The sequence below is a fragment of the Passer montanus genome, unplaced genomic scaffold (genome assembly GCF_014805655.1).
Source record: "Passer montanus isolate IOZ18808 unplaced genomic scaffold, ASM1480565v1 scaffold60, whole genome shotgun sequence".
Classification (NCBI taxonomy): domain Eukaryota; kingdom Metazoa; phylum Chordata; class Aves; order Passeriformes; family Passeridae; genus Passer; species Passer montanus.
This window is the reverse complement of record NW_024371038.1, coordinates 3511762-3539747: the sequence shown is the minus strand read 5'-3', so window position 1 is coordinate 3539747 and position 27986 is coordinate 3511762. Positions and strand designations below refer to the sequence as shown.

General features: G+C 36.7%; 3 protein-coding genes across 12 annotated transcripts in view; 1 reads left to right on the top strand and 2 right to left on the bottom strand.

Annotated features, from left to right (window-relative positions):
• Positions 1 to 126, bottom strand: part of RPAP2 (RNA polymerase II associated protein 2) — a 30986-nt gene extending 30860 nt beyond the window's left edge. For all 4 annotated transcript variants that reach the window (XM_039727171.1, XM_039727173.1, XM_039727170.1 and 1 more), the window contains exon 1: positions 39 to 126. In XM_039727171.1, the coding sequence (XP_039583105.1) occupies positions 39 to 87 (49 nt within the window). In that variant the 5' untranslated portion in view covers positions 88 to 126. The remainder of the gene's footprint in view (positions 1 to 38) is intronic.
• Positions 112 to 18913, top strand: GLMN (glomulin, FKBP associated protein). Of its 7 annotated transcripts, none has more exons than XM_039727165.1 (20): positions 112 to 178; positions 351 to 459; positions 1840 to 1963; positions 2426 to 2551; positions 5227 to 5346; positions 6373 to 6481; positions 7636 to 7882; positions 8349 to 8448; positions 9412 to 9599; positions 10052 to 10105; positions 10908 to 10938; positions 11314 to 11403; positions 11952 to 11993; positions 12085 to 12158; positions 12467 to 12551; positions 13330 to 13439; positions 14551 to 14614; positions 16645 to 16768; positions 18160 to 18242; positions 18376 to 18913. In XM_039727165.1, the coding sequence occupies exons 3-20, from the start codon at positions 1898 to 1900 to the stop codon at positions 18481 to 18483; spliced, it is 1821 nt and encodes a 606-aa protein (XP_039583099.1). In that variant the 5' UTR covers positions 112 to 178; positions 351 to 459; positions 1840 to 1897; the 3' UTR covers positions 18484 to 18913. The 7 variants fall into 7 exon arrangements, with proteins under 7 accessions (XP_039583099.1, XP_039583101.1, XP_039583096.1 ...); XM_039727167.1 differs by having other exon boundaries at positions 351 to 487; positions 13333 to 13439; XM_039727162.1 differs by having other exon boundaries at positions 351 to 487.
• On the bottom strand, positions 18641 to 26904 carry CUNH1orf146 (chromosome unknown C1orf146 homolog). Its single transcript, XM_039727174.1, has 5 exons — positions 26836 to 26904; positions 24522 to 24615; positions 23248 to 23416; positions 20103 to 20181; positions 18641 to 19635 (listed from the first exon to the last, which is right to left on the bottom strand). The coding sequence occupies exons 1-5, from the start codon at positions 26902 to 26904 to the stop codon at positions 19516 to 19518; spliced, it is 531 nt and encodes a 176-aa protein (XP_039583108.1). The 3' UTR covers positions 18641 to 19515.
• Between the last annotated feature and the right edge of the window lie 1082 nt (positions 26905 to 27986).

Sequence of the window (27986 nt, the reverse complement as noted above, 5' to 3'; positions counted from 1 at the left end):
GGGGGGAGCGGGAGCTGGTGAGCGATCCTGGCGCCCACCTGCGCGCCGCCCGCGAGGCTTGCCCGTCCCGGCCGCCATCATCGCCATCACCGCCGCTCCGCCCGCCGACCTCTCACCCGGGGCGGAGCCGGGAGAGGCGGCAGCGCCGAGCTGAGGGGTTCCTCTGGCTGGGGCTGAGGTGAGGTGGTGCGGTACCCTTGTAGCTTTTAGTTCTAGCCGTGTGTTACAGGCTGAGGCTGGCAGCGGTACAATACCAGCCTGGGTGTTGTACCGCCCAGAGAAGGGGCTGGGGTATCTGTTTATTAGGAGGGAGTTTGGTGAGTATTAATAGAACGTCTCACATGATTCAGATGCCGTCCACTTGTCGCTGAAACCTCCTAAAAGATTCATCTGGAAACCGGATTAAGAATTAAGGCCGGAGACCATCTGCGGGCTCAGGCGGTAAATCCCTGCAGCACGGTGGGTGCTGGGGGCGCGTTTCAAGGCTGTGAGTACATTGTGAAGTTACTGAGGGCTGGAGATGCAGCAGCACTGGCGTCCGAAAGTATGTTAAATTATTTTGGTGGGATTAGTAACATTCTGTGAAATGAAGAGCTTAAATAGTACAACGTGGGGTAAGAAAGTATGTGGTAATGATCTGGTTAAAATGACAGGCTAGAAAGGATAGGTTTCAGTGACATACAGATGTCAAAATGGGCCGTGAAGAATAGAAAGTGAATTGTTTATTCTTTGAATAAAGAAGGTTACATAAAGATGCCTTTTAAGTTTTTGTGAGTTGTCCCCTTTTGTGAGCACCCAGATAGGTTCTTTATCTGTGTATTGCCTCGTGTAGGTGTGCTGGTGTTTGGCCAGTGTCAACCCACCACATTCCGTCAAACCTAAGAAAAAAGGCTGAGGACATTGCATGGAGATGCCTGTGTTTTGATGAATAGTTACCTAATTAACCAGGTGTAGAGGTAATTGACAGTCATAGTGATCCTATAACCAGGTTTAGGCCCATGGCACTACTTAAACCATAAATATTATGACTGCTGCTATGATATATAATCAGGCTTGGCTATATTTGTATTTGGCTACATAAAACTTGGTACATACCAAGTAATTGACAGTCATAGTGAGCATATAACCAGGTTTAGGTTAAGTAATGACATTACTTAAACCATAAATATTATGACTGCTGCTATGATATATAATCAGGCTTGGCTATATTTGTATTTGGCTACATAAAACTTGGTACATATTTGATATTACTCAAATGTATAACATTGTTGTTTGTAGCAAGAAAGTTTTAAATTTTAATACCTAGAGGTAAAAGGCCACTGAACTAGTCCAACCTAGACACTAGAAAAAATTAAATGAAATATGCATATGTAATCTTGACTGGACTGTTGATATAAACTGGCATGGTGTTTGGATCAGTGCCTTCACATCCCAGATATCAGGTTAGTGTGTTCCAGTCAGGGCTGAGCAGAAGCTCCTCTGGTCAGAATAGTCACAGAAAATGGAGTGTGTCATGGTGTGCACACGTGCTGTGCAGTGAGGCCAGACTTGCTCTGTGTTAGCTGCAGTTGTCCATGTATGTGCCTACAGTAGTCCCTGAAACCTTCTCACTTCTTAAGATGACCCAGATAGTACTGAAAAATTGTTTCCCTGTACATAGAATGCAGGTTGTTTCCTGTCTGTAATTCTGTCTCCTGCACATATGGGGAGTAGAATAATATAGCATACACTTTGTAAGAATGTATTTTTCCTTATTTTATAATTATGCAGTCTTAATATTTGTCTAGGTTGTTCTTATTCCTCCATTAACATTTTTTTGATAATGCAATTATTTTTCAGGCTCTGTTTTAAGTTCGTGTGATATAATACTGCCCTCTTTAGTTTCTAATAAATTTCCATGCCAGAAGAACACAGTCAAACTATAATGGCAGTTGATGAACTTCAAGCCATAATACAAAGATGTGTAAGTAGTTTTCTTTCCTTAGAAGTAACAAGTGTCAGTAGTGTGAGTTTCTTTTCATATGTTAGAATTAAAGCCAAAATGACCTCAAAAGACAAGTTGGTTGTTAGTAGAACTCTTCATGGGGCAGCTAAATTCAGCCTCCATGTTTCATTGACTTCTCTGTGGTGCTTATCCCAAGATGCTTGATTATTTCTGCCTCTTGGAGAAGGTGTTCGTGTACCTAGGAACAAAAGCTGGTAGTTTGAGAAAACATATCTTCCAAACAGAATGCTGTAGTCTAGACTGAGTGCTATTGAAATACTGCCTTGTGTTCTGTAGTAACTTGGTAGCTTTTTTAATATGTGGAAAATGTATAAAAGTTATGATGATATTACATTTAACTCTGAAATGAAAGCATGGATTTTCTTACTTCTTAATTGACTTTGATAAGTATGGAATTAAACATTCATATTTTCTTTCTAGCAAATTCTGGAGGAAGCTGATTTCAAAGGAGAAGATTTTAATCTGTTTCAGGTAGCAGGTCAGAAATGTTTGGAAGATGGATATGCAGCTCAGTTATTAGAAGTAATTCAAAATGAGAAAAACAAGGTGAGTTTAAGTTTGCACTACATATTAGTGTTTATTAACATCATTAAATATAAGAGTTCTGCTTATTAAGAGGGGAAAGCTACTTTCTCTGTGGAGCAAGGCTGTACATATGAATAGCTAATAAGCTGCTCTGTGTTAAGTGCACATTATTCTGTATTCAGGTAGCTCACAGAAACCCAAGTCATGGTAATCTTAACAAAACCATTAATAACTCTGTGAGTGAAGCAAAGAGAAAAGGAAGCAGAAGGAGCATAATGAGGAGAAAGCAACAGTGTCCTGCTTCCACAGGACAGGGATTTCAGATGGTCTGCTGGGTCCAGCTGGCATGGAGTTGGCTTTCTTCATGGCAGCACCCAGATAGTACTGAAAAATTGTTTCCCTGTACATAGAATGCAGGTTGTTTCCTGTCTGTAATTCTGTCTCCTGCACATATGGGGAGTAGAATAATATAGCAGACACTTTGTAAGAATGTATTTTTCCTTACTTTATAATTATGCAGTCTTAATATTGTTCTTATTCCTCCATTAACATTTTTTTTGATAATGCAATTATTTTTCAGGCTCTGTTTTAAGTTCGTGTGATATAATACTGCCCTCTTTAGTTTCTAATAAATTTCCATGCCAGAAGAACACAGTCAAACTATAATGGCAGTTGATGAACTTCAAGCCATAATACAAAGATGTGTAAGTAGTTTTCTTTCCTTAGAAGTAACAAGTGTCAGTAGTGTGAGTTTCTTTTCATGTGTTAGAATTAAAGCCAAAATGACCTCAAAAGACAAGTTGGTTGTTAGTAGAACTCTTCATGGGGCAGCTAAATTCAGCCTCCATGTTTCATTGACTTCTCTGTGGTGCTTATCCCAAGATGCTTCATTATTTCTGCCTCTTGGAGAAGGTGTTCGTGTACCTAGGAACAAAAGCTGGTAGTTTGAGAAAACATATCTTCCAAACAGAATGCTGTAGTCTAGACTGAGTGCTATTGAAATACTGCCTTGTGTTCTGTAGTAACTTGGTAGCTTTTTTAATATGTGGAAAATGTATAAAAGTTATGATGATATGACATTTAACTCTGAAATGAAAGCATGGATTTTCTTACTTCTTAATTGACTTTGATAAGTATGGAATTAAACATTCATATTTTCTTTCTAGCAAATTCTGGAGGAAGCTGATTTCAAAGGAGAAGATTTTAATCTGTTTCAGGTAGCAGGTCAGAAATGTTTGGAAGATGGATATGCAGCTCAGTTATTAGAAGTAATTCAAAATGAGAAAAACAAGGTGAGTTTAAGTTTGCACTACATATTAGTGTTTATTAACATCATTAAATATAAGAGTTCTGCTTATTAAGAGGGGAAAGCTACTTTCTCTGTGGAGCAAGGCTGTACATATGAATAGCTAATAAGCTGCTCTGTGTTAAGTGCACATTATTCTGTATTCAGGTAGCTCACAGAAACCCAAGTCATGGTAATCTTAACAAAACCATTAATAACTCTGTGAGTGAAGCAAAGAGAAAAGGAAGCAGAAGGAGCATAATGAGGAGAAAGCAACAGTGTCCTGCTTCCACAGGACAGGGATTTCAGATGGTCTGCTGGGTCCAGCTGGCATGGAGTTGGCTTTCTTCATGGCAGCCTGCATAGTGCTGCATTTTAGATTTGTGACCAAAAAGGTGCTGATAATACACCAGTGTTCCAACTACTGCTGATCAGTGCTTGTGCAGCATCAAGGCCTTCTGTGTTTCTCACTCTGCCCCCAGTAAGCCTGGAATTTGGGAGGAGGCACAGCTGGGACAGCTGACCCAAAGCAGTGAGATACTCCATACCACACAACATCGTGCTCAGCAGTAAAGACGTGTGGATGGGGACCCATTCCAAAGTAGCTGTTGTTTGGAGGCTGGCTGGGTGCTGGTTTCCTCATGGCAGTTGATCTGCATCATTCCCCATCATGCTCTGCTGTCTTTTCTCTTTCAGTTACTACATTGGCCTTCTCTTCAGAGTTCCTCTGTTTTGCTCTTTTGACTCTCAGCCCTATCCCACTGAGGGACAAGAGCAAGCAAGCAGCAACAAGTAGTTGCCTACCACAAATGGATATAATAATATTGGCCAACTGTAGGAGCCAACTAGGCTGATGCTAATTTGAAATACTGATGTTGATGCTAATTTGAAATTAGGCTGATGCTAATTTGAAATACTGATGTCTGTGGGCATTAGGGATGCTGGGACAACATACCAAATTGAACAGAGATAAATAGGAAGTTCAGAAATAAAGCAAAGGGTAGACTATTTTAGCAATGTTACATGGGGTTCACAATCTGGTTTTGAATTTTGTGAGTTTGGAGTAACAACTGAAAGTCTCAATCCCCTCATGAATAATTTGTCCAAGTGTTCTTTCAGCACAACTCCTCTGCTCAGTCTCGTTTTAAATGTATTTTCATGGACATTTAGAAGTATGTATTGACATGTCAATAATTAGAAGAAACCTATACAAAATAGCCACCTGTGTGTATAGGTATGGGGAGAGGATACAATGTGTATCAAATTATGGCAACCATTGCTAAATATTCTGTGGCAGTAATGGTTATAACCAGGACACTGATCTGTTATTGATTTTGGTCTTATATATACAATCTTTCTGGGTTTAGAAGAAATCCAGTTTTTGTTTATTCTCTGAATATCTGGTTTTTAGGTTATCATCAAGAATATGGGTTGGAATCTCATTTCTCCTCTTGTTAGATGTATTTTTATGTATAAACAAGAAGATGATAAGCGAGAACACTGCCTGAGGATACTAGATCAGTTGGCACAGGTATGGTTTTGAAGTACATGATTATGATACAGCAATGTTAGGGAAGTTCTGCACAAAAAGGGGTGCCAGATCATTAATGCATAAAGCTAGTACACCAAAGGCCAGTTACACAAACAAGTTTGTACAATTCAATTCTGACAATATTTGCATAATGAATCTACATCACTACTTGAGTAAGCTGCTTTGAGTTTATCATTCCCTTGCCTCAGTTTAAGGGTACAGAGCATTCTAAATTCATGGTGCATGTTCAGTGGGTAGGGCTCTTTGTTTGGAAGTGGTAGGCTCAGCACCAGAGGTGTGATTTTCACATGAAAATGAGCTAAGTTGATCTTAAGGACACAATCTTACCTGAGTTAGCTAGTTTGAGTAAAACTTACAGTATGTTGCTAAATGTGTTTTCTAGTATCTAATTCAAGGTCTCTCAGTTCATGTTCTCTCTTTAGTTATATCAAAATCATTCTGCAAGACCTTGCCATTTTCCACTTATCTCTGTCTGAATAGTATTTATTGTTCTCTTTTCTATGATTCACTTAGAAAAGTATTTTCCTTAAATCATTCACCCTTCCTCAATATGAGAATCATTACCTGATGATTCTGATGGAGTAGGAGCGGAAAAATGTTTTAACCTGTAAAAACTCATTCTCTTTCATTTATGTACTCCAAAAACAACTTGAAAACTTTATAGCTTGAGTTAAATTCACACTTAAATTCTTACTTCTCTCTCTGCTCCAAAGGATCACTTTGCAAAGGTACTGTGAGGTTTTTACAGCCCATTAAAATCAGGTTTAGTGTCAGTTTTTACTATTATATGTTTCAGTTCATATGAAAGTGTACACACATGTATGCTCTACAGTAGATGTTAATTGTAGGCATGTACTTACTGTTTCATATTTGTTTTTTAAAATCTTATCTTGGATGTTCAGCTCTTCTCTCTTGACATTCAGGAACTTCTGTATTGCATGTGATTTATTTGTTTGATTATGACCATGGTTATTAAAAAAAATATGCATTGTTCCTCTCTTGCAGCTCTGCAATCCAAAGGAACTTTTTTTGGGTTTACTTGAGCAAATTGAGCAGACCTCTGGAGAGCAAGTGTGTCAAACTGTGATGTTATTGCTTCAGCCTTTGCAGACAGGTGGGATTCAGTTTATCATGTATTTCTGAATTAAATTATTTTCTCATTTGTTTATCAATTTAGTTTAGCCTCTGCTGAAATGGTTTCAGAATAAATTCATCCTGACAAGCTTTACAGTCTATTATATTCTGCAAAATAACACAAGACATACATTTCATACTTATATTGGCCTGTTAGAAAAACATTTTAGATGGAACTAATAGCATCAGTTGAAAAAGCAAAATTCATCTATTTTTCATCATTTACAAGAATGTGGTCCTATGACAGTTATATTTAGAGGTGTAAAGAACTCCTACTGTTGCAGAAATAGGGAATCACATGGATTTGTGAAATTCTTCATTATTTGACTTTTAAAACATGCAATTCTATTTTTTATAGTATAAAACTATAATTTCGATTGAAGCTTGTTGAAATACTTTATTGGTGAGGCTTACTTATGAATATTTAACATGTTGGGTTTGCCACTCTAAGTAGTTAAAAAGCAGTAGTTTCTGTTTTGTTCTAAGAGATGAAATTAAATGTTGTGTATCAAGTTGAAGTCTGATTGTAGCAATCTATAGGATATGTTATTGTGTTATGTTAGAATTTAACAGGAGAAAAATGTGGTTTTTTGGATAGCCAATCTGCAGTTATTCTGCACTGAGTCCAGTTAAAGTGGAGAGCCTCTGGTGCTGCTTCCTCAGTCTGGGAGAGTGTCTGTTATTTTTGCTACAGAGCAAAAACCAGAGTCAGTTCTCAGCAGAAAAACTGGATTGTTGTCTCTGGTTTTGCCAAGCACAAAATGAGTCAAGTAATAAATGCATTTTCTGAGTCAAATATGTATAATTTCATTTAGCCCAGTTCTAGAAAACTTTTTTTTTAGTCTTCATCCTGGTGCTGTGGAGAAAGGATGAACATTGAAATGTGTGATAGATTTAATATTTGTTATTTACAAATACATGGCCATGGTAACTACAGTATATTAAACTAGGTGATGATGTTTAGTCTTGCTGGATTTGCTCATGTGATTTCAGGTGTCAGTCCCTCTCCTTCCCTGAAAATAAAAGGTTTTCTTACCTAGACACGTTTTTCTTCATGTTTTCCTCTACTAAGTAATAATTTAATGTCTCAAAATGTTCTCTCTTCTTTTCGCCTTTTTATTTTCTTTCCCCCAGTGCTTTTGAAACTTCAGAACAAGAAGGCCTACTCAGTGGGTTTGTCATTGGCCATGATTATGAATCAGCTCACTCCCTTACCTGTACCTTATACAAAACAACAAATACAAGAAGACAAACTTGGTCTCTGTCAATGTTGTAATGCAGTGGTGGACTTTGCTAAACCTTTTGTGAATGAAGTTGTTAAAAATATGGAAAAGTCATCAGAATACAATGACATGGAGCTGAAAGAGGAATTAATAAAATTGTGAGCATTTTATGTCTGTGCTATGTATTCCTGTAACTTAACAAAATGAATAGTAGGCATTTATTATATAGGTAGTAAATAAATAATATTTTACTGTTTTATAATGCTGCCAACATATATCTAACTAATGTGGTATTTTGGTAAAAAACCCCTAAATAGATTTTATATATTTATGCTTTCTGTTTAGTACAGGGAAATGGTAAAGAACTATTAGTTGGTGCATCGTGAAGCTGAGTTGGTATTCCTCTGTTCCTCAAATTTCCAACAGTGAGAATAATCATAGTCTGCAGGTGAAGACTAATGCTTCTACAGGAGGTGTTGGGTTTTTATTTTTTTATTCTCCTTGGAATACCTTGAATAGCAGCAGCTGATATGAATATAGGCATTATTCTTGATTATCAATGACACTATCAGAGTCTGTATTTATGACTGTACTGGTGATTTATTCCACCCCTTTCTTTTTCAGCTGTATGCAAAGCCTGAAATACCCATTATTGACAGCTCAGCTTGAACAGCTTGAGGGCATTGAAGAACATCCTTTTCGGCGCTTTGCAACCGAAATTATAGTGAGTGCAGTGGAGATGAGTTCCAGTGTGTGCAGAACCAGTGGTCCTGTTCACAATTGCCTCTCATTTGTTCTGTATTGGTTGGTGGGGTGACTTAATAGGCTGTGTAGGATATATCCTGCCTTTCCTGTTGAGCACAGTCTGAAACCATGTTTTTAAAGCTAATTATGAATTACCTTGTATTCTCTTTCTCAATAAACCTCTGTTTATGGCTTTAGGTAGTGAGAGCTGAAGCTAAGGTCAGTAAGTCATGCTTTGACTGTATGACATCTTGCATAATCCTAATTTTCCAAAATGTGCCATCCCGGATGTGGGGTTTGGACAGCTCCAGAACAGTGAGCTGACCTTGAGCTCCCCATTTCTCTGTAATATGTTCAAGAGGAGTTACACTATGTCCTCAGCCACGTGAAGGGTGTCAGGAGGTAACCCCTGTAGTATTTCTGATGTATAAATATCAGGGGCTCCTTGTGTTGTGCATCATGGGAAAGAAAGGCCATACAAAGGAAATCTAACTTTAAATCAGGGCTTGCCTTTAGCAGCTAAATGTTGTGTTCCATATTGATTAGTGAGAAAAAACCAAAATACTGAGTATTCTGGGATCTGAAAAACACAGAGATGTTGTAATGTTTTCATGAATCTATTGTCACTCATAACATTGGGGATAAGGGAGCTGAACTAGGAGTTTGCAGATGGTCTTCATTCTCTGTTTTGTTAACTTTTGTGTGCTTGACTTTGCTATCTTAGTAACATCTTCCTAACACTAGTTATTTTTCCTCCAGGATTTTTTGTGTTTGTGCATATATCATAAATACTGCATATTTTTATATTACAACTATAACATTTTTATTAATTTATATGCATGCTGTACAAGAGAATGTATGTAAATACAGTTAGAGCTTTAAAACTTAATTGGTGTACAGTTACTTTAAAGGCAACTATAGGAAATCTGTTTTTATTTTTTAGGACATTTTGTGGAATACAGGAGAATTGATACCATTAGTGTTTGTACATCATAAAGGCAAAAGTCCACACTGGGAGAATCAGGAGTTTGCAGACATAGAGCGAAAGAATTCTGCTGATTCTTTGGCATGTCTGTCATACCTGATGTTTGTTCAGCATTTTGGTGTTGAAAGCTTTCCAGTGGTTTTCAGGTAAGAACTATTCTTTCTTGCTTGTTGTAAATCTGTACTTGGAAGATTCTTTCTGAGCGGAAGAGAACTTTATTTGTGAATAGTTATGAATGAAAACTGCATTTCAGTAGTATTAATTTTATGTCAACATTTATGTATTTATATTTTATGTAACTTATGTTATATAAAGAAGATACTCCTGCAGAGTAGTCTAGTGTAGTTTAATTTTAGATGAGCTGTCCTTTAAAAGAAACCACTATGATTAGTCACATGGTGAAAATTAATGTGTATTAATTGTTCATTTACATATCTATAGATGGTTTCCCCATAAGAGTTCTTAAGTGATTTGACTTACAATTTTTTTGTCTGTTTAAAAATCAATAATTTTAGAAAGAGACCCTGAAAAATATATTAATTATGTGCAAAAGTATATGGTTTATGCAGTTTAATGTAGCCAGATTCTTCTCTTCTAGTCCTTCATACCTTCTGCTGTGCAATATGACACATATTGAAGTGCTGCTGAAAAGGTAGGGTTTGTGGAATTTGCAGGTCTAGATAGTGAGTGATCTTTTACAGTAACTCATAAAAAAATTTGAAATATAGAGAAGTTCAGAGGAGGCTTATAAACTTGAGTATTAAAATGGCAAGTTTCACTATAAGATGGCTTCTTTTATGGAGAAGCAGAAGTTGTCTAAACATTTATGTATTGTTTTCATCTTGTATTGTGCTGTCATTTTTAGGAACTTTATTCAGAAAATGTAAAATTAGTAGTTTAAACACATGCAGAATAATTAGAGTGTATACTTACTTGCCCTTCTCTAACAATTATTACTAAAGGCAACTATTGTGAAAATATTTATTTGAATGTGTTCTGACATGATATGCAAAACGATTAAAGGTCAGGCTTTCTAAAGGAAACCAAACTTTATTATATATTTTGATTATTTCACCCTCCATAAGCAGCAGTGTTACCAAATAGCTTCTAGCACTGCTATGGAAGGCAAGTTTCCTATTCTGACTGCTTGTCATTTCATTTGCTTTGGTAATCAATGTCTCAATACCTGTGGGAGATGACACGCTTTTGAGCTTATATAAATACTGAGGGAAAAAAAGTCATTTATGACTGTAAAGAGATGAGTCTAATGTGCAATTTCTCATCAGTAAGTTTATTCTAAAAATCTTTGGGAAGAGTAACAAGGATTCTATATCTAAAAAATGGAATGAAAATTGCTGAGGGACAAGTTCTTGCTGACCTCTGTACTACTATTTCTTCTGAAATATCAACTGTCTTTTTAATTCACAACTTAAATTTGATTTTTTTTTTTGTAGAACAGAAGAATCTGTATTATCTAAAGGACTTGTAAGTTGTTTTTTTAAATTGAATTTTTGATGTTAGAATGTTTTATTTTTTCAGTTTAAGGAATGGTAAAACTTTTGTTTCTCCTTCTAAGAGAGGTATAACTGATTGATAGTTCAGATAATAGTTCCAGAAATATTTTGAGGCTTAATTAGGTATTCTTCAGCCTTACAAATACCTGTATTTATTGAACTGTACAGTCCTGTGTAAATGTTTAAATTACAGCTATCACTTATAATTGCAGCTGCTTGGACCTTGAAATATCTGAATTGTGTTAATGAGTGCAGGCTGGTTTAGCCATGAAATGTTAAACTGATAGATTAATTCCTGTAGATGTGCATACTGTTGACATCTTTATTTTCTTTTCCATGCCTTCAGGATCTGTTTGAGAGCTGTTTATTGAGAATGGAAGATAACAGCCTTCTCCATCACTATTTAGAATTCAGAGACTTTATTAATGTACCTCAGGTAATAAGAAACAGTGTACAGCAGTCTTCCAAGTTTGATTAGAAAAAATACTTTGCTATCCTCTAGGTGTTTTAGAAGAGGGCATCTTACTGGCCCTTTATAAACCTGTGCTGTTAAATTGAGACCTTCAGTGTCTTGCTATACAGAATTGATTGTCTGTTCTACCTGCTGCAGCATGAAGTTTCAGTGACAATTAAAATCCACCCAGTGTGTGTGCAGGTCACTGAAGCAAGTGGGCACAGATCTTAGTTGAAAGGTGGTGCTTGCTTGTGTTTGTCTCCTCCTTGCCAACCTGCTGCTTGGCTGCATTCTTACCTGGAACCAGCACACAAGAATCCTGTTCTTGCACATCAGCCCTGGGATTTTGACTGCTGAAGCAAGCATGAATTTCTCTGATGAGAATCTTCTATTCCCTGGACATTCTCAAGTGTGCTATGGGTTTTTTGTTTGGTTTGTTTTTTTAAAGTCTTCAGTAGATTTTAGTCAGTATAATGTAATGTAATAATCTGTATGTAATTGTAAATTGTATCTCCTTTCTCTGACTGCAGGATTTGGTGAAAATTATGACCCTTTGTCCCATGGAACATATGGTATGTTAAGTGGCCTACAGAATCAGTTGGATTCTGAATGCTGAATTAATTTTTTTAGAATTCATCTGATAAACATCTCTGTTTTCTTTAGAGAAAGAAGAGTTTAAGTATTTTGCAGTTGTTCATAGACAAGTTTGATACAGAGGGAAAATACACATTATTCAGGTAAGTATCCAAGTTACTGTAGATTGTGTAATATCAGGCCCAGTGCAGCTTAATTGCATTGATACATTGATCTCTGACAGAATTTCCATCTGATAAGCCACATTAATTTTTCTATGTTAATGTTTTGATAAATAATGAATTTCAATTGCCTCATATAAAATTTGCTGTCTTATGTAAGCCAGTGTTTAAAGGTTACATAGTCATACTGTTCTGTGGTAAAACTCCCACTTAGCTCAAAACTTGGATAACATCCACTAACTCTATGGGCAGCTTTAAAGAGAAAATATCTTTGTTTTGTTTGTTTGAAGGTGTTTACTGAAGACAAGCAACCATGCTGGAGTGGAAGGATACATTATTAAAAATATAAAGGATCAGATTCACTTAGCGTTAACGGTGAGGCTGTTACCAGAAAATCCAAGCTGTCTTCTCAAAATTCTATCAGTATGGTATTGAGAAAATGTCTACAACTTAAAATTCGAGTGCTACATTAAAAAAAATCCACTTTGAAAAGACACATAAGATTAGAAAATTTTATTAAAAACATTACTTTGGCTTTTTCTGTCTATGGATATTTAGGTTATAATTTTACAATTGTATTTTTAATTGTAGTATCTTATTGTATTTTTCTAAGAACTTACTACCTTTTCTGTGCTTGAAAATACATTTATTTCCTAAAGTGGAACTGCTCAGTATATTGTTTTATCCCCACAGTTCCTCATTTTTAAAATATAATTCAAATATTACAGTTCAGATAGAATGATTAATTTTTTCTTTGCTTTTATGATGACAGTCAGCATTTTATTATGAGTGCTTTGCAAATGATAAATCCATCAGGAAGGACTGGGCTAGATCAAAGCCATTTTAATCTCATATTTTATAATAATTATACCAGAAAGTTGGGAAAATTAATTAAAACTAAATTATTAACTTTTTACTATGCAGCTTCAGAATTCTCTTACTACATTTCTTCCATTTCTTTCCTGGCTGTCAAAAAGAAAAAAAAAATTAAATAATGAAGAGCTTGGTTTATGTACTTCACTCACAGTTACTATTAGAAAACATTTCTTACAGGGTTTGATTTTTTAAAACTTTGGTGTTTTATGCAAGTTACTGTTACAGTATTTAAGACCTAAATTTTGCACTCAGCTGAACTTTTTGTATTTTTTTTCAGAAGGAGTATGACAACATTTGGTTTACAGGCCATCACCTGATCTCCCTTCTAGATTTAGTACTTTCACTTCCAGAAGGTGCTGAGACTGATCTTCTGCAAAACTCAGACAGGTGAGTTGTAATCACAGTTAAAAGCTTTTCTTCTTTCTTCATTATTAAAAAAGACTTTAAACTACCTTACTACAATGATGTATCCTGTCATGTAATTAATGAGGTGGCAACATCAATGTATTTTAAGATTTTGGAACTAGAAATGGAAACGCTCACTTATTTTAACCAGCTCTGCATAGGAGAATGTCACAGTGCCATTGCATTGATTTTTAACAATAAAAAGGATGTCCTCCTCCATTCCCCAGGGATGTGAAATGACATAACTAATGGGGAAAGCAGTATTTCCTCAGGAATGTATGGTTTGTCAGCTCTCTGCAGAAGCAGCTGAAGGAATAAAAGCAATGTGTCTGATACAGGGGAGTAATAATTAGATGCAACCTATGATGCAAGGCATCTTTGAGGCAGTTTCACAGATTGCTACTGGGGATCCAGTATCTCATGAGTAGGATTACAGATCCATGTGAACAGTAAATAATTGCATTAAAAAATTATTAAAAAACTGATATGTGTCTGAAAAATCTTGTGTATGTAGGGTAGGTCTTACTATATGATAAGTAATATGATGATGTTTGGGCTTGTAAATCTGTGGGGAGATAATGTCCAGATGGACACACACCTGCTTAAAAAGCCCAGAAGCATGATGGTTAACTGTATTTGTTATCTGGAAAAAACCAACTTATAATCTCTGCTCAAAAGTATGGTAAAGCAAAAGCAAAAAAAAAAAAAATTAAAAAGCACACTCAAAGTAAAAATTCAGCACAGTAGTAAAGAAAATTGTCACACTAGTTTCAAATCAACTTTGGATCAGTAGTGATACATATTATACATTCTGTATTATACATATTATACATTCTGTGATGAGGTTCTGTCTCCTGAGAGGACTCTGTCCCTTAAATCACCTCTGCAGTCTGATGACAGTTTCAGTTTTACTTGCAACGTGTGAACTGTGTTATGGACACCACTGCACACAGTGCTCTAGGTGGAGCTGTACTGCTCAAAAGATGGCTGGTTGCCTTTTGTACAGATGGATACTCCACACCAGCATGTCTGGCTAATGGACAATTAAAATTACAATCCTGCTAATAGGTATCTGTATGTTTTTAATTCACAGGATTATGGCATCACTGAATCTGCTGAGATACTTGGTCATTAAGGATTGTGAAAGTGACAGTCAAGTAGGTACTATTTGATTTGAAAATCACTGATTAGCTGAGAGGTGGATTCACATGAGCACTGCTCTCCTTGATTCAAAAAACGTGGGTTTTGCATTTTCTTTGTAATGGTTGGTTCCCCAGAAGTTATGCTTTTATTAAGACATTAAGAAATGTGTGATCTGGTCCTTTGTTTTGATGAAATTGTTTGCATATATACTGTTCCTAGAAACAAACTAATCCTTTTACTCTGCCAGTTGAACTGTGATCTATCTCCATAACCATAGAGAATGTCACCACCAAATCACACACCCAACAAGTATTCCCATATGAAAAAATTGTTATTTTTGCTTATTTATTTGCTGGTATCCCTCAAACCACCAACTGGCTATCTTTATAGCAATAATAATACAATATAATTTTCTAGTTTCTAAAATAAAAAATAAAAAATAAAATCTGATCTACTTTTAGACTAATTTGAGATCTGGGAATAAATTTTGTAAGTGCCCAATAATGTTACTCATCTAATTAGAATAACAGTGAAATAACCAGTACTGATTGCTGAAACCATAATGAAAATGAAAAGCAAAAATAGCTTTCAGTGGTTGCATTTCTAATTTACTAGTTTATGTAACTAGTTAATATTGGTAGACTGTAGCTGTTTGTCATATTTAAGGGGTGATTACTAATGGTCTCCTCAGTTACATGTAAATACATAGCTTTGTAGGAAAAGTAAGAATTCCTCTTTTATTATTAATAAAAAACTATATGTAGTAGCTCTCAGCTGCTCTAACAGTGGTGTCTAGTACCTGGCAAAAGAATGTCCATACAGCTTGAGGAAAAAATAGCATCACATCTTCTGAAGATTTTCCCTTAAATTTAGGCTCTGTCAGTTCTTCTTGACTTCTTCCCTGTCTCTCTTCATACAGTGCAAGTGAGGCAGAAAGAAAATGCCTCCTTCCACGTCAGTTCAGATATTTTGATTGCTGTGTAGCAAGCATTTTCATTAATCAAGTTTAAAAATAACTATTTTTCTAGAAAGTTCCTTTTTAAAGCCACATTCAGGTGGAAGTAATTACTGTTCTTATTTGGACTGTTAACTGTGTCATCTAGTATTAAAATGTGGTGAATTTTCCACTGTTGTTAGTGGATTCACTGTACTTAAAATTGAAAATTCTTATTTTTATTGTCCTTATTCTGCCCTTTGAGGATACTGCCTGAAGAAAGGAGTTGTATAAATGGCTCCTATATACAAAGCAGCCTTTGTGTCTTGGGATTTTTTTTCCTTCTACAGCAGTTTGTAGCAAACCCAAGCTTATTTTCCTCTCTGTAACCCTGAACAGCCTTGGTTCTGAGCATCTTTTCCTTGCACCTCCTGCTTCCTGAATGCCATTATTGCAAAGTCCTTCTTTCTGCCCAATGTCAAACTGGGGAGAATTTTGTTGTCACTGTGGCTACTGTGTTGAAGGATGGGAGAGTAGCATATCCAGTAACATTCCTACAGTGCTTTTAAAATGCAATAGACAATTGGGAAGCATGGTATTTATCACAACTTTCTTTGGCATCACAGTACAGTGTTAATTTAGGAATGTTAATTTAAATATTTGTTCTGTTCTGCTGCTGAATTATCTGAGAGGAGCCTACAACTGCCATTTACTTGCTGTAGAGATTCTAGCCTGAGAAAGGGCCTAGAACCTGCCCTCCAACACATCAAGATTCTTTGAGCTTTGCTTACAAGGACAAGCTGGAAATGTGCATTTCCATTGCTGTAGTTACCAGCCTACACACTAAGTCCTCCCTACCTCTGCACCTTTTTTTTTTGAATGCTTCATAGTCAATCAACAAATAATGTAGGGGAGAGGAAGAGGAGCTGAAATACCCATCACAACGCTGCTCATGCTTAAATGCATGACTCTGAATTATTGGTTTTATCTTTTTCTCCCACCACAGAAGTATATGTTATAAAGACTAGTCAAAAAATATGTGCTCAAAAGCTTAGTATTGCAATGATTCATTGAAACTGTTTTGTTACCTTCTCTGTTCTGTTTGACTAGACTGGTGTGTGGACCACACTTGGCAAGATAGAGCAGAATTTCTTAAAACCACTGCGTGTAGGACTCAATATGTCAAGAGCACATTATGAAGCAGAAATTAAAAATAAGAAAGAAAACAGAAAAGGTTGGTTTTGTTCGTTTTTATGTTCTTAGCTTTGTTCATATCTAGAAACTTGGGTAATCCTTTGGAAATGAGGAACTGGTGAATGCTGCATAGATCAAGTTTAATTTAACTGTTGCCACTATTCCAAATTTTGAGTAATAATTCAGTAGTTGCTGCATTAAAAATTTTCATAATTGGTCAGAACTTATCTGAACTTATCTGTCATCACATTAGTAAATCTTATGGAAACCTGATTGAACTGTCACATGAAGACCTTCAGAACTTGTTCTGCATTTATACTTTTGATTTTAATGTTACAAAGGAGAAACTAAGTTTCTCTGAATACATAACCCTTAGGTTTAATACCAGGTGTGGGAGGGTTAACAAGAGAAAAAATAAGTCACAGTGCTCTCTAAAGCCTGAAGCATTACATTCACTTTTTAAAAATACATTATTTTTTTTTAATCTGACACACAGAATCAGATTCTGCTCTGGGTTAAGCAGACACATTGCATGGGGCACAAGAGCTGTAGCTGCTTTAGGCAATCTCTCTGTATGTCAGATCCTCTGTTCCTTGTGGTCTCCAGTATAATTAAGATAGCCCAAGGAATTTGTGTCTGCTACTAAAAATGTCAATACAGCTTTTTGCCCCTAGTCTTATCCTCTTCCACTGCAAACTATGTACTTATGAGGAAAAGAAGGGGACTTCTTTTCTCAAGACAACCTGTGGATATCTCTCTAAAGGGAATCCTTCAAGATTAATCAGGAAGCTTTTCCTTAAGTCCCCCTTACAGTTCTCTAGCCTTCGACAAAGTATAAAGCAATCTGAGTTTGGGAGAGAACATCTAAATTGTAACAGTAAATGGTTTAGCTTTCTTCCCTTGTGTTTAATCTTTGTAAGCATTACATTGAATTTCAAATATGTGGTCTGAATGTAAGAGGTTTTCCCCTTATTTTTCAGACCTGTCCTTGTAGTTTAGCCTGCTGCAAGTAATCTGTCTATAACAGAGAAGCCTGCAGCCTTTTCTTAATAAAATAAGTATTTAATGTCTGGATTCATTAAGTCAAGCTAAAGAACCTCCTACTATCTCTCTGGATGTGGAAATACTAAAAATGTATCAAAACTGGGCCAGATAACATTTATTTTTCCTTTTGAAGAGCATGTGAGCTCTATCAAATTAGTTCCAGTTGCAGATTTTGCCTGTTCAGTAATGTAGGCATTTGTGTTCTACAAAGTAAAAAGATATCATCCAACTCCAACTGTCTTCCTCTTAAGGTTCAGCACCCTCTGTCATGTGTTTTGTCAGTCCCTAGATTTCTGTTCTTAACAATTACCGTCATGAAATGCTGATATTTAAAATATTCTTTTAATTCTAAATGTCATGTTGGTTTCTTCATGTTTTCTTCTACAGAGGCACAAAGTTCTAATACAGTTTGCTCTGTAACTGTTAGTGGGGAAAAGATGCCTGCCATGACTACTGGAATGCAGCTTCAAGTGAGTTTGCTCTTCCCTTCAATCACTCTGAAGTACTGAGTGCATTTTTTTTTTCAATGTGGAGACAAAAGTAAATGTAAAATGGGTAAAAAAAATCTAATAAAAATGACACTCATCTTTCTTGTCATTTCAGGTTTTACACTCAGCTCTCTTCACATTTGACTTAATAGAAAGTGTTCTAGCTCGGGTAGAAGAACTCATTGAAGTGAAAACAAAAGCTGTAATGGATGAGAATAGTTAAGGCAGCTGAAGTGTTTGAATTAACAGACTCCTGACAAGATCATTTGGACTATGTGACTTCAGGTGCAAGGGAGGCTACAGCCCTGTAGGGAAGAGCAATTTAGAGTGGCCTCCAGAAGAACTGCAAATGCTGCTCTTCATAAGTCTTGTTTCTATTCTTTTTTTTTTTTGCTCTTGTTGCATGTGATTTGCAGATATGGTCTGTTCACTCCTCTTCAGAATTTGATGCTTTTTCTTAAGTTTAGAAACTAAAACTAAAAAAAAAAAAAAAGATGTATTCTTCTCTGTGGCAAGGAGGTATGGTTAGGCATTTATCTTTTTTAAATTTTCAGAATTTGTTGGGTAGTAGTTGCTGACTGGTATTGTGAATTACAAAGATTTTTATCAAGTGATTGAAGAACCATTAATTAAAAAGCCCTGTTTAAGCAAAATGTATTTTTATTAGCACATTTTAATGTTGACAAACAAGCTTCTCTATTTGCAGACAGGACTGTAAGGTACAGATAGCTAACACTACAGAATATACTATCTATAGATAGTAAAAACACTGTGGCAAAAGAAACCAGGTTTAAAGAAAAACAACTTGGAGCCAAATAAGATGCTAGAACTTAGTAACATAACAGATAACACTTATGTTTAAAAACAGTGTAAGGTTGCATACGTACAGCTGCTGCTTTTAGGGATACGTGTATTTTTGAATTGTTTTGATTATCCTTATCTTTAACTGTACAGCTTTCCTTAAGATATAATAAATTTTTTTGGGAATTATTAATAAATAGATGAGCCTCTAAGGCCAGAACCAAGTTAAAAATAAGGATGACTTTCCTATTGTGCAGCTAAACCACTTTTTTTCCCTCCCTAGAAAGCACATTTGGTATGCTATTTTTCACTGTATAGCTATTTAATATGAATTTTCATGCCAAATGCATATGTTGTATGTAGTCTTTTGAAATATAACTATATTTTTAAGAACATTCTATATTTTGTTTAAAATGTAGCCACTCTATTTATGAATAAAAAACCAAATATTAAGTTAATTATGGTGCGATTGGTACTCCTGAAGCATCTTCCAAACTGGACTTTTTTCTATTATTTGGGCTTTTGTCATTTCCATTTTGCATCGAGTATCATCTGCTTGTGGCTTGGAAGTTACCTTAGAGAAAAGAAAAATAATATGAGTAGAACACAGTGGCTTTTAGGTGATAGAATATTCAACATTTTATTTTTCCAACAGTAGAAATGCAAAATTATTTAGCAATGAAATTTGAATTGTGTGTTCTCGAGTAGGTGTTCAGGAATGCTGTACACAGAGGTGATGGTATCTCAACAGGAGTTAACAGTAAGTGAAGACATCCTAAATAAACAATGGTAAATAGGAGCCAAACAAGCTCTTAGATATCTAATTTCTTTTCTTAGATGCTATTAAGAGCTATTAAGTTAGCTTTAACAGTAGTTTAAAGACTCAGCTAATGCATCAGAGCACCAGTCCTACCTTCTGTATTAATGGATTGTGGTCAGTTTTACCTAAAAAGTTCCATTAAGGAAAACCAAGTATTTTATAGTTCTTGGCTTTTCCTGAGTAATACACTAATATTTTTAAGTGTATACAACTGGACTTACCTTAGCCATAGTTAGCATTAATTTAACAGTTTCAGCAGGATTATGAACTGGTATTACACGTAAATTGCTGCCCAGGAATCTGTACAACAAAATAAATAAGGTTACTTTTAGAACATGTATTTAATTTGTTATGCCGTAAAACTCAAACAGCATTCCCACATGAAGTAAACAGCTTTTAGTGTGCAGTTTTACTTACAGGGAGGGCTGCTTTTATTCTGAAAGGCAAGTGCAGCATTCATGCTGTTTGTAAAGCCATCTGTCCCATTTCTGTACCACTTATTTAGATGGGATTTGGAAGGGCTCATTTCTTTATCAAGGTCTCTTCAGCAATCAATCAGCACTTCTTAAGCATGTGTACATTCAGAGAGAGCTAAACCCTCTTCTGTGATATTGCTGAAGGCTCTTCTCAGTGGCAGTAAAAAATATTTGGGTTGTTTTGTTGTTTTTATGGCTGTGGAAGAACACAGTCAAGTATCTAAAAACACTGCTAAAAATACTTCAGAATTTGAACTAAATCTTTGTAGTGTACTATAAATAAAACAACCTGTATTCCAGACACGATTAAGATAATGGGATAATTCCACTACTTTCATGTAAAGACTCGCTCACTCAATACTTTAACCTAAAATTATTTCTCTCTATAAATAGTGTTATTAATATGCATTCCTTCTTGAGAAGGGGATCTGAAGATTTAAAATAGTAGCATGAGTTGTTATTCAGTGAGATTATGGAGGAGAGACATCAAAGCTTAGGCAAGCACAGAGCCCCTCCCTAAGAATTGCACCTTAAGTGTGGTGTAATGATGACGTTACCTTTGCTGCTGTTTTCTGTTGTAGAGCTAAAACAGGAGAGGGACTCCACAACAAAGAATGAGGAATTTTAAATAACCAAAATGAATTTAAATAATGCAGATGAAGTGCCCAGCTGCTCAGTTGCATAGTCCCCTGTGACCTCCCCTTGTGCCTGCCACCTGTTCTTCCCTGCAATCTGTCTGATGACTTGGAGTCATTCACATTAAGACCTCCTGCTGGTAAGGTATCTCATCTGAACTTGTCTGCCCTTGCTTCTAATTAGCAAGAATAAATGTTACAGGCACTGTCCTTCTCGAAGCATAGGCACTCAGGTCCCTGGTGAGTTTTGTTAAAATGTGATGTAGGAACAAGGCTTGGATGTACATTTTGTGATTAGGGAAATCAATTGATGCAATTTTACTCATACTAGAATGGGCTAAACAAAGCATGAATGAACAAAGTGCAGCAAAGAAACAATGACATGTACTTACCTAGATCCATGAAAATCTGTTTCTATAAATAGTTTTGCTTCCAATAACAGCAGGTCTAAATTTAGTGTTCTATAGACAGAATACTGGTCATTTGAACACGTTTGGCCTGTCCTTCAAGGTATTTAAAAATTACCATACAGATATACTAAGGTTTTTTGTGGAATGCTCATTTAAGCTGTGATGATAAACACTAAATTTCTCCCACTTCCCCCATGCTATACACAACTCTATATCAAGTGTTCATATTATTAACAAGAATCTTGTAATTTTCTTGTTAATAATAAAAATAATCTTTCCCCAACTGCAGCAAAACCATAGATAAGCAGAAAGGAGCAGTAATAGAAGACAACCTGACAATACTAAGGGGCTTTGTTTATTAACAAATCCCAACAGGTGGCTTGTAGTTTCAAAGAACATGGCCCAAGTTTCAATCCCTCCAGGAGAAGCTCAGTCAGTGATTTACAAACAGTAGCAGAACTTCAAGCTGCCAGGTAATAAAAAAGCACATGCATTTAAACATATATATTTAATTGTCCTTTGTCAACATCAATTTGATATTGCTTGCAATGAAAAAAAAAATTAATTTTAATAAAATTACTGACTTGCCAAATGGAATACAGTTCCAAAATATCACATTTTAGTCATCAGCGTGTGCACAAAACCCATTGTTCATAACCACAAAGCAGACTGAGAATTAGCATTGCCATCCCCTGAATAACGTGGTCTTGCTCAATGGTGGCTGAACTTTTAAAACCTCTCATGGAAATTTACAACATTTTCACAAACGGGTAATAGATTTCCTACATTTCATCTCATACACTCTTTATTCATCAGCATTTGGCAGCATGCCCAGGATTTAATGGAACTGGTGCTAGTTACTTAAGGAGGTAAAGATCAAAGACTTCATTAGAATAGTCACTTCTTTGAGGGCAAGAGTGACAATCAACTGCAGTTAGGGCCACTGTACCTACAAGAAAATAGTTCTGACTGCAAGCATGGAGCACAGTCTGATCACTGTTGTCAGCCAGTATGTACTAAAATATGCAGGTTTTCAGAATCCATTAGAAATTAGAGATAAAGGTTTTAAACAAACCAGTTTTAATATAATTTTATACTTTTGGTGTAAAATAACATTGATTATTTAATTGTTCTAGCATAGTGTAACAGATGCTGTTCCAAGTAAACATTTGAAAAGCTGGTGAAAAATCTGCACTTTACAATACAGCCTTTTCTCATGACATAAACTCGTCTGCTCTATTTTGAAATTACTATGAAAATATGGTTATAGAGCTAAGAAAATTGTCCAATTTTCCAATTAGAAAAAAATTTAAAAATAGTTACACTATGTAACCCTAAAATGATTGAAAGGAATCTTATTTGATATGTTTTGAGGAACATCCTGTTTTGTTACCTGTGATATGTCAGATTGATTCACTTGGTATTCTTTTTATTTCCTATTAACAAACAAATGCTTTAAAATTTTTACAGTGCATTAGTAAAATAAAGTTTGTGTATTGCTGAAATAATTCACAAAGGGTAAGGTTGGAAAGAACCATAGTGTGTCAACTCCAATCTCCCTGCTCAAGCAGGGTTGTCCCAGAGCACACTGCACAGGATTGCATCCAGATGGTTCTGGAATATCTCCATGAGGGAGACTCCACATCCTCTGGGCAATCTGTTGCAGTGCTCAGTCATCCTAACAGTGAAGAAGTTCTTCCTCATGTTCAGGTGAAATTTCCTGTGCATCAGTTTCTCTCCATTGCCTCTTGTACTATTTATTCCTAAAATAATATTTCTGAATCCAAGACTGCTATTTCATTTCTTCTTAGCAATATAAAGTTCAGTTTACTGTTGAAATCATACCTTCTCTGAATGCTGAACATGATACTCCATTCTTCTGGTCCATGAAGAGCAGCTGACAAAACCAAAAAGCTGTTCCGATGGATGTTTATGAACTTCTGAATTCTTTTGGAAAACTCTTCTTCCCCTGTCCTGAGCAAGTCTTGGGTGTCTGACAGTATAAATGCAATGCCTATTGAGGAAATTGCTGTAAGTGTACAGGTCATGGCAGTAATGGGATGAAGTTCTCACCACAAACTGGAAAGCATAATTCTTGAAGCAACCATTAGTTTGAAACACAGTGGAATAGAACATGAATGAATTTCCACATCTCAGACAGGGAGACTTGGCCAGTGATTACTAGTAGTTTTAAGATAAAATTTAAAGTGTTTCAGGTTATTTTTCTACCATAACATCAAAAAACCACCAGCTATTCCATGTACTCAAAGCAGACACATCTGAATGCCTTTGAGAGCACATGCTTCAGGAACAAGCAACTGCTATAATGGAATGAATTTGGGGCAAATGCAAAGGCTGACTGAAAAGCTCAGGAAGTCCTGTTTCTAAATGAAAGAAACAGTTGCAAAATGTTGAAAGTTAGCTAAACTGTCTGCCATGAAAAATGAACTTATATATCTGTCAACTTAAATTGTTCTGAAAGGGAAAGTTAAGGCTGAGGTTTAGGAGGGTTAACACCTGAGCATACAAAGGTCTATGTCAGCTTGTGCTGGTCCTTAGAGTTCAGGAAAATTGAAGTATCTCATCTACATGTCTAGAACATCTTCAGCTCTAAAAAGGAAAAACAGCTGTTTCATGTTTACAATTTCAGTGATTTCTTAATCAAACCCACTCAATCTTTTCCTCACCTCCTCTGCCACAACTAGCTGTGCAAATTCAACTTGGAAGTTGAAAGCCCAGGGTGCTGGTTCACTCTTACATTTACAGCCATGCATACTAAAGATCTCGGTGGCAGCTTACATGTTTGTGGCATTTAGCATGTTTGCTCAGTTATAACACAAATTTACTGAACAGTTCAGCTGATGATCACCAAATCTCATGTAGCTGTTCTGTAACATGTCCAAAAAAAACCCCCAAAACCAACGAAAGTGTTTAATCCCCAACATTATCTGTTTCACACTCTGATTTACATACAGTCATAGCACAACTCCTTCCACTACTGCACGACATCCCAACAAGGTAGATTTCATTCAGTTTCGTATAGCCCACAACTAAATGGCTGCCCTGACTCTGTACTTTGGATTTTATGATTTAAAAGCATGAACTTTAAAGTAGTGTACCAGAAAGAGGAAAAATCACAGATCCAGTTTCCACTGATTCTGAATAGCGAACTCGGTGTTGTTGCCTCTGCAGAGCTGTAGAAATTTCATGATCCTAAATAAATTTTAAAAGGTTATTTTGAGAAGTTTTCAGCCAACAAGTTAGAAATATTCTTAAAGCATCAGCAGGACCACTATAGATAGACCTTTGGCACTGTTGTTCAAAAAGTATTTCTTATTCCACTTAAAAAAAATACTAAAATGCTAAACATGATCAGTTTTGAAGTATTTGATTGGAAGTTACAAACTGAATAACAATTATATATGTGTATGTTCAGTTTGTATGTTCTTAGGAAACTCTTGCATAGTGCATAAAGAAGGTCAAACATTTTCCAGTCTGTTTTGGTAAGATGTGCTAAAAGAGGATTTGCAGAAGTGAGGATAATACAGGAGCGTGTTTCAATGACTCTGGTTAATTAGGCTGCATTATTTTCACAGATGTCAGCATCTCAGCTGGAAAATCGTTCAGAAATTTTGTATGGGACATGATTTTCTTTAAAGCTTTTTGACAGAAAGCAATCCACACAGGAAAAGTAGAACATTGCACTATGCAGCATAATCATCTACAGAATGGAATGTGTTTGGATGTATTTTTCAGCCTGCAAAAACCATTTCTGCAGTATGTTCCACAGAAGCTGCACGAAAGCACATATATTAAAGGTTAAATCACTGACACTTTTTAGCTAATAACATGTTCTTTAACCTACCCATTCAAAACACAGCCACATAGGGAACTGCCATGATTTAGTGGAAGAGTACAACAGAAAATCTGGATTGCAACTGAACCTTGAAGAAGACATTAACCAGAAATGTCATGCTTTCAATTGGTCTGGAAAGGGTACACTCAGTGGCAACTGCTGGTAAGGTTTAGCTACATTTTACAAAAAAATCTCAGCTTCAAAGCCACTGCCGAATTATTTAATGTACAAATGTAAATAACATCTATATGAAAATGACAGCTCATAACCAAAACTAATGCAAAAAAGCTGTAGGCACACAGTTTGTGGTGTTTGGGAGTGGGGCTGGCCCAGCCTCATCCCCAGCTGTGAGCAGCACTGGCAGCAATGAGCCCTGGAGTGCCCAGGGGCACTGACCAACCTCCAAAGGGAGCAGAGGCACACAGGGGCAGTGCAGCAACATGGGGGGATAAAAGGCTGGGACAAAGAGCAAGAAGGGCAGAGCTTGCAGCCTTCTGAAGAGACGTGATGTTTCTGTGTATGGGCAGACACCTGAAGCCTTCTGATGTGGTATGGTGTTGCTGTGTCTGGGTGAATGCTTAAAGCTTTCTGAAATTATATGGTGATACTCTGTGTATTGTGGCTGTCTCAGCTATGATATATGCTGTGACAAAAAGCCATCTTGGATTTGTATTCATTACCTCCATTGCTTTGCTTATGAGGAGGCCTTACTAAGAGCAGTAGTTTGGAGTAGAGCTGGGGGTAGGAGTGAGTTATGCTAGTATAGCTGATGAAATCACTGCCATCCATTTCCTCCTGCCATATTATGGCACAAACATGCACAGTTTACAGGCTGTAAACTCCAAAATGAGCAGGCAAGTAAGTATAGGCTTTAAAGTGAGGTGATTCAGGAATTACTTCAACACAGTGCACCCATTTACACAGCGGAGATGGGGTGATAACCTTGTCAGCCAAGCCAGCATAAGACATCCTTGCTTGTGAATCAAAGCTCTCTTGCCTCTAAATTCTCGCCAGCTGGCATGAAATTGGCCTCAGCTGCAGAAGCTAATTACCAGCTCCTTGACATACCCTTTCACTTTACTTGGGAATAGACTCGAGGCTTCTGATGTTAACAGATAAAATATATATAGTAATATCTGTAAGACTCAGTATTTTAAACTGAATTATGTACTTACGGAGTAATTGTCTACCCCCATGTTGATACTGCATAGGAAAAATTAAAGTATTTAGGGAGAAATTCAGAAAAAATCCAGCAACATTTCTGATGGAATTATTTATAGAGCAAACTGAAAGAGGCATCAGTGCCATGCAAAAACGATGAGTCAGGAGAATATCCTAAAGCAGTGTAACTCAGAATAGCAGGTGACAGGAATACTAAACAGATATGGAAGTAGCTAGGAGAAAATACAGTTGCACACAAATATAACCAGTATTCTGATAGCTTCAGACTAATATCAGGTTTATCCTGAAAAAACTGTATTTGTTGACATTGAATAAAATATTTCCATATACAGACGAGAGGAAATTCTTTCAGCCTCCCTAGAGTCAGATGCTGGCCTTGACAAGGGCTATCCCACCTGCAGAGCTGTGCTCATAATGACCGTCGTTATCCACCCTGTCTGCTCCTGCCCGCAGCTTTCTGCCATCTTTTTCCGTGGCTCAATAGCTCTGCAGTGAGGTGTCACTTCTGAAAAGTTTGGGAAGAGAGAGACGACAAATATTTCCCGCCACTTAACGAGGTGAGCTGTTTGGAGCACAGGGACACATTAAAGAGCTCATTAAAAACCAGCGGAGCGCCGGCAGGAGCGAGAGGAGGCCGCGAGGCTGCCCTCAGCCTTTGTGGCAGCTGCTCCCCGTGCCGGCCTCAGCCCTTCCCCGCCCCGAACCTGCCCGGGGGCAGCGCTGGAGCCCCGCGGAGCCTGCGGGAGGCGGCAAAGCGGGAGCGGGCCCGGCCTCGCCTCAGCCCCTCAGCCCTCAGGAGGAGCCGCGCGGCGCCGGAGCCCCCGGCTCGACGGGATGTGCGCGGTGGGCGGCGAGTTCTGGAGCTGTTTGTGGGTAAGAACAGGCCAAGTTATTTTCTATAGAAGTTATAGAAACGTAGAAGTTTCACAGGACAAAAATGAGAAAGCAAGAGACAGCACCACTTTCAGTGAAAAAGAAATAGTGTGTTGAAGCTTCTTTTTTAATCATGTAAGAGGAAATAATGCTTCCACATGGTCAAGAAGAGCTGGCATGCTGAACCATTCAAAGTGCTGGTACCCAGCTCTGCTCTTTAGCCAGGCACGGCTCTAGCTTCTCATACTGTCTTCTGAAACTGGGATTTTTACCAAAAATCAGATCGTTTAGTAAAAGCTTTTTCTTTTTATTCACTTTTTAGGTGATTTTAAAATAACCACAAGAAACTAACCTCATTTATGTGTTTTTAAACATGTAATTACAAAGAAATTTAAGCTCCTGATGGGTACCTTTTTTCCCTGATAGCCACTTACTGTGCATGGACATCCCCGAACTCAGAATATCACTTGAGAAGCATCAAAGTACAATGATGGGTAAGTGTGAGACAATGAGAAAAACCCAAATCTTAACAGAAAATGCTTTCTATCAGTATTTTGACTCCAGTTGTTATACATTTACTCTTGTAAATTATGTGTCTTAATTACAGTTTGCAAATATTTATACCTATTTCTGCTTGTCACTTACATTTGACAATAGCTGGTTTTTGAAATAA

Bases quoted from the DNA above. Each gene is read 5' to 3' on its own strand.
- GLMN (XM_039727165.1), top strand. From the start codon at position 1,898: ATGCCAGAAGAACACAGTCAAACTATAATGGCAGTTGATGAACTTCAA. The intron at 9,600-10,051 runs GTAAGAACTATT...CTTCTCTTCTAG, and splicing joins AGCTTTCCAGTGGTTTTCAG to TCCTTCATACCTTCTGCTGT. The intron at 16,769-18,159 runs GTTGGTTTTGTT...TTTCTTCTACAG, and splicing joins TAAGAAAGAAAACAGAAAAG to AGGCACAAAGTTCTAATACA.
- CUNH1orf146 (XM_039727174.1), bottom strand. From the start codon at position 26,904: ATGGCAGAAAGCTGCGGGCAGGAGCAGACAGGGTGGATAACGACGGTC. The intron at 24,616-26,835 runs GTGGGATAGCCC...AAATTTATTTAG, and splicing joins TTATGAGCACAGCTCTGCAG to GATCATGAAATTTCTACAGC. The intron at 23,417-24,521 runs GTACACTACTTT...TTTCCTCAATAG, and splicing joins TGTGATTTTTCCTCTTTCTG to GCATTGCATTTATACTGTCA.